Source organism: Zalophus californianus, chromosome 1, assembly GCF_009762305.2.
Source record: "Zalophus californianus isolate mZalCal1 chromosome 1, mZalCal1.pri.v2, whole genome shotgun sequence".
Lineage (NCBI taxonomy): Eukaryota > Metazoa > Chordata > Mammalia > Carnivora > Otariidae > Zalophus > Zalophus californianus.
In genome coordinates, this window is record NC_045595.1 from 214,901,824 (window position 1) to 214,907,739 (window position 5,916).

Sequence of the window (5,916 nt, forward strand, 5' to 3'; positions counted from 1 at the left end):
CCAGCGCGGGGCTCCCTCCAGGCGGCGGCTCCCCCAGCCCCAGGCCCCGAGGCTCTCCCAGCGCGGTGCGTTCACTGCTCCGGAGGTCACAGCCTCACCCGGCACACATCTCCAAGCGCCCAGCTCAAGAAGCCCGAAAACAAAGAGCAAACTTACCTCGAAGAAAAGAGAAGAAACGGTACCGATCGCAAGTGAACGAGCAGGACAGCTGGCGGCGGCGCTTTGAAGAGACCGGTGACCCTGGCGCGCCCCCTGCCGGGCTGAGTGGAAGGAGCCCCGCGGGCCGCCGCACTGGGGGCTGCCCTTGCAGGCGGCCCGCGGGCGGGCGTCTGACCCTCCGACCGCCTCACCCCCTGACCCCAGCCGCCACAGGGGCCGAAGCCCGGCGGGAGATGGGGGAGGGAAACACTGCCATGTGTTTTTGGAAAGAAGTAATAAAACGGCCATTTTTACAGACAACACGCGTTTGAACGTCAACCACCCAGGAGGACGCACAGATACACCGTTAGAATGAGTCAATTTCCTGACGTTGGGAGGGCAGTTTACAAAAATCAACGACCCGTCATAAACAAAAATAAATTCTAAAAAGGTGCCATTTAGAGAAGGAAGGGGATCAGACCTGTGGCTCCTGGAGGCGGGCGGGGGTTCTGGGAACCCTGCCGAGCCACCAGAAATCTACCCAGAAACAAAGAAATTCTAGAGAGCGAGGAAGGAAGATGAAGGTGGGGGCAGGGCGCTGCCAAGGGGCTCACCGAGGGCCCCCTTCGCCCCGCTGCTTCTCTCCTGCAGGGCAGTTCCCATTCGACCTCCTCCAGCTGGGGACTGAAATGAAGGTGGGTGATACCCGGGGCCCCGAAACCCGCCCCACCCTGACTTGGTTTCTCCGGGGCTCGGGCAGTGTAGGAAAGTGGGGAGCTGAGCCCTGTCCCACCAGGCCTGCCAGACCTGGGCTCCAGAAGCTTCTGCTGCCTCACCTGCCCACCCAGGGCTCCTGGGGGTCAGCCCACCCCCCACGCCAGCGACAGGAGCCGGGCTGCTCCCAGACCAACGTTTCCATCCACAGGGGGAGAAGGGTGACCGAGGGGGCACCGGGCAGAAAGGAGAACAGGGTGCGCCTGGGGGCGGCGGATTCTTCGGCTCAAGTGTGCCCGGCCCCCCCGGCCCCCCCCGGCCCGCCAGGCTACCCCGGGATTCCGGTAAGTCTGGGCTCCCCAGGCCTGCACCAGAGCTCACGGCCCCAGGGGACCAGGGCGGTGCAGCTGGGCTGTGGACACCTGCAAGCCCCCAGGCTGTGCCCGCGAGCCCTCCCCTCCAGTTCCCGCCCCCACTGTCGGGGCGGGGGGCCCGGGGCACGAGGGGCCCACACCCACCTTCACGCCCACTCGCCTGCTGGTGCTGTTCTTTCCTCAGGGAGACCGCCTGCCCTCAAAGATTCCAGGGAGCCCAGGCCCCAGCTTCTGCCTGGGGGACGGAGGGGGGAGGAGGGCTCTCGGGGGGCTGCACCGCTGTCCACGTTTTGGGACGCCGTCCCAGTGAAGGGTGCACGATGTGGGAGGCCAGGTTTCCCAGGCCCTGTGGCGTGGGGAGGGAGGCGGGGGCGCCCCGAGCTGCTCCCTCAGGGCCTCGGCCGATGAAGCCTGGCCCCTCAAGCTCTCCTGCCTCCTGTTTTGTTGACCCCAACTAGGGTCCCAAGGGAGAGAGCATTCGGGGCCAGCCTGGCCCACCTGGACCTCAGGGACCCCCTGGCATCGGCCATGAGGGGCGTCAGGGACCTCCTGGGCCCCCTGGACCCCCTGGTCCCCCAGGACCCCCTTCCTTTCCGGGCCCTTACAGGCAAAGTAAGTCGGGTGGGGGGGTGGGAAGTGGGGGCCCGGGCTCCCGCTGGTCCAGCCAGGACATGCGTCCCCATCTCTGGTTTCTCTCCTCTAGCCATCAGTGTTCCTGGCCCCCCAGGCCCACCTGGGCCCCCTGGGCCCCCTGGAACCATGGGCACCTCCTCTGGGGTAAGAGTGCCCCCTGCGCCTGACTGGTCAGATGCTCCCTGCCCCAGCCCGGCCGGCCACCCTTCCCTTTGTGGGTGGGCTTTCAGAGAAGCCCAGCGCTGGGCCCGGCTTTGCCCCTGGGGCAAATGCACAGTGGCCTTGAGACGTGGTTCCCAAAGCAGAAGTGGGCAGCCTGGGGGCGGCTGGGGCACTCAGGTGGGCAGGGGAGGACAAGGGAGGATGTGGCCAGTAGGAAGGAGCCCCAGCAGTGCTCACAGAGAGCGTGGGGCCTGGGCGTCCAGCCCTCCCTGCGGGTGGCCTCCCCCCGGCACCACAGAGCATCCTCAGGGGCCGGTGTGATGGAGAAAGGCCCCCACTCAAGCCTGCAGGATAGTCCCTCATCGGAGGACGTCCACCTCCCCACCCCCACAAGCCCGGATGCTCCCTGTGTGTGACGGGGACCCAGTAGGTCGGGCTTCTAGCAGGTGAGGATCTGGGCCACGTATCCGACCATGCTGGACAAGGTGCCGGGGGTGCCGGAGGGCTGGCTCATCTTCGTGGCTGAGAGGGAGGAGCTGTATGTCCGGGTCCGCGACGGGCTCCGGAAGGTCCTGGTGAGTTCCCTGTACGTGGAAGGAGCCAGAGAGCTTCCCCAGCTCGCATGCCGTGCGGTAGGGTTCGGGTGAGCCCGTGTGAGGGAGGGGGGCCCCGCACCCGGACACCCAGGGCTGGCCTAAGCCGCGGTCTGTCCGGAGGGGCGGACGCCTCGCGGGGTGAGTGACGGACGGAGCTCCTCCTTACATTTCTTTACTCTTAATGAGTGGACTGATTTTTGGAGCTGTTTAGGGTTCACGGAGAAGTGACCCTCCCAGTTTTTTTTAGTTTTTATTCGAGAGAGAGCACAAGTGGGGGTGGGGGAGCAGAGGGAGAAGCTGACCCCCCGCTGAGCAGACAGCCCAACTCTACTCAGGGCTCCATCCCAGGGCCCTGGGACCATGACCAGAGCCGAAGGCAGACGCTTCTCCCACTTTGGAAAGTAAACGCACATAAGGTGTTGTGTGCCATGGGCGCCAGGACGCGGCCACACCGGCTTCCACCAGGGAGGGGCTGGTGCCGGGCATCAGGGGTCACTGGGGTAACCCCTGTGTCTTCTTCCAGCTGGGGCCGCGGACGCCGCTCCCACGCGGGACGGTAAGGAGCCATCTTACTCTCCACAGCTCCAGGGTCCTGGGGTGCGGGGTGTGGGACGGGGTGCGCAGACCACGAGGCTGCCTCCCTTCGGGCCTCGCCCACCACCCTCCAATAGTGCCAGGCACAGAGATGGGGCCCCTGGGGGGTTGGGGGATGGGAGGGCCCTAAATATTTGGGTTTCCCACCGCTGTGGCTCTTTGGAGGGTAAAGGCCCAGGACCGAGGCTGCATTAGGTGGTGTGCGTCCCAGGTTCCGCAGGTCTGTCGGCTCATGGAGCCCAGCGGGTCCACTCTCCCATACATTCATTCATTCATTTATTCACTCAGCATGGTCTCAGGCCCTCCCATATGGCAGGCACTGTTTCAGGCAGGAACACGCAAGGCCCTGCCCCGTGGAGCTCCCGGGCAGGGGACAGGTGGTAGAGATGGTGGATAATAAGGCAGTATGCTTTATTATGGATTATTAACCACGGGCACCTAGAGACAAGGCACAGGGATCCAAGCAGAGGCAAAGCACACACTGCGTCAGAAGGCCTTCGGTGCTGTTGGGAACTGGATGGGGTTCCGGTCACCTCTCTGAGGTGGGGTGGAGCAAGGGCCTACGGAGCGGCAAGCTTGGGGGACTGCGCGGAGGTGAGGGGGGCGCTGGAAGGTCAGGGAATGTGGTCCTGAGCTTGAGCACAAGGCCAGGCAACCGCTGTGGGCATCGGGCTGGCAGGGTTCCCGCCCTAACTCTCCAGGGCACCCCAGGGTCCGTGGATGCACCCTCCAGCCTCCCATCCCCAGGCCGGCCCTCTCCTGCCCCAGAGCACACGCCGGGGGTGCGGATGAATGCAGGGGGTGCTGGACAGGCAGCCAGGAATCAGCCCATTCATGCAGGAGAGCAGGGCCCCTGCCACAGTCTGCCTTCCCGTCTGTAGGACAACGAGGTGGCCGCCTTGCAGCCCCCCGTGGGCAACCCGTACCCCCGGCGGGAGCTCACCCACTCCACGGCGCGGCCCTGGCGGGCAGATGACATCCTGGCCAGCCCCCCACGTCTGCCGGACCCCCAGCCCTACCCCGGAGCCCCACAGCACGGCTCCTACCTGCACTTCCAGCCAGCTCGCCCCACTGGCGGGCCCACCCACACCCACACCCACCAGGACTACCACCCAGTGGTGAGTGACACCCCCCCATGTGGACTCCCCAGCCCCTCAGCTCACAAGGACTCCTGGGGCTGCCGGGGACAGTTCTCTGGACCTGGGGCTTGCTCTCTGGTTGTCTCTGGAAGAGCCGAGGACAGGGACTTGCTGGGAGCTGGATGGGGTGGTGGCCCGAGGGTGGCTGCTCTGGACCCCAGGGCCCCCAGCAGGGTGCACACTCAGCCCTGGGGGGGCCGGGTGCCCCGCGGGGGCTGGTGGCTGATCCCGCGGCTCTCCCCCACAGCTGCACCTGGTGGCACTGAACAGCCCCCAGCCGGGCGGTATGCGAGGCATCCGCGGGGCGGACTTCCAGTGCTTCCAGCAGGCGCGCGCCGTGGGGCTGGCCGGCACCTTCCGCGCCTTCCTGTCTTCGCGGCTGCAGGACCTCTACAGCGTCGTGCGCCGGGCCGACCGCACAAGCGTGCCCATCGTTAACCTCAGGGTGGGTGCGGCTGCTCTGGGGCGTGGGCGTGGGCGTGGACGTGGACGTGGGCGGGCCCTCCCCCTCAGGGCCTCCCACACGGCCCCCAGCCCCTGCAGCCACCTGCCAGGGGTCCCATGCGTCACAGGGGGTGTCTTCGGGTTCAGGCCGCAGGGCCAGGCCCTCACGTGCAGCCGCCTTGGAGCTTGGGTTAGGAAACGTCGATGGGGGACTTGGTGGCCTACGCGCCTCCTGACCACCACTGTGCGCTCCTCGGGGCCAGACCGGATCTGGGACTGGGGAGGGTGCCCTGCGAGCTGGCCCACCTCTGGCAGGACATCTCCCGGGAGGGAATAAGCCCCACTGCACTTCCCTCCTCAGGACGAGGTGCTGTTCCCCAGCTGGGAGGCCTTATTCTCAGGCTCCGAGGGTCGGCTGAAGCCCGGGGCCCGCATCTTCTCTTTCGATGGCAGAGATGTCCTGCAGCACCCCGCCTGGTAGGCTCCCCAGGCTGTGCCCCCCAGAGCAGATGGGCAGGGGGTGTGGTCTGGGAAGTGGAGCCCCCAGGGACCAAGGACCCCAGCTCCCCGCCCTCCCCCTGGCCCCACATCCAGCTGCCATGGTGGGCCTTCGGGAAATACCCCGTTTTCCCTGAGCGGCAGGCCCTGGTCTGGGGCTGATGGCCGCTGCATCTTGCAGGCCCCAGAAGAGCGTGTGGCACGGCTCAGACCCCAGCGGACGCCGGCTGACCGACAGCTACTGCGAGACGTGGCGGACAGAGGCTGCAGCAGCCACGGGCCAGGCGTCCTCGCTGCTGGCTGGCCGGCTGCTGGCGCAGAAAGCCACGGGCTGCCACAACACCCTCATTGTGCTCTGCATCGAGAACAGCTTCATGACCTCCTTCTCCAAGTAGGGGCTCTGCCGGCTCAGACGGACAGGCGGACATGGGGCCAGAGGGGAGGGCCGGGAGAGTGGAGAAGCTGCTGTGCCGGAGCTTCTGCCCACCCCCCCAGGGTGGGGACCCAGCTGGGACACTTTCCTGTATGGTTCACAGCATACGGTTCACCCTCAAGAAATAAAAGGAAGCCAAAGAGTGTATTTTTTAAAAAGTTTAAAACAAAGCCTGGTGCCAGGACTCTCTT

The 5,916-nt window shown here is 66.0% G+C and overlaps 1 protein-coding gene across 1 annotated transcript in view; it reads left to right on the forward strand.

Moving 5' to 3' along the window:
- COL18A1 (collagen type XVIII alpha 1 chain) overlaps positions 1–5,852 on the forward strand; it is a 49,686-nt gene extending 43,834 nt beyond the window's left edge. Inside the window, 11 exon segments of the mRNA XM_027582965.2 lie at positions 790–833; positions 1,064–1,161; positions 1,163–1,196; positions 1,685–1,838; positions 1,930–2,003; positions 2,468–2,596; positions 3,141–3,173; positions 4,093–4,329; positions 4,598–4,795; positions 5,156–5,271; positions 5,474–5,852. Of these exon segments, the coding sequence (XP_027438766.2) occupies positions 790–833; positions 1,064–1,161; positions 1,163–1,196; positions 1,685–1,838; positions 1,930–2,003; positions 2,468–2,596; positions 3,141–3,173; positions 4,093–4,329; positions 4,598–4,795; positions 5,156–5,271; positions 5,474–5,687 (1,331 nt within the window). The 3' untranslated portion in view covers positions 5,688–5,852.
- The last annotated feature ends 64 nt before the right edge of the window (positions 5,853–5,916 follow it).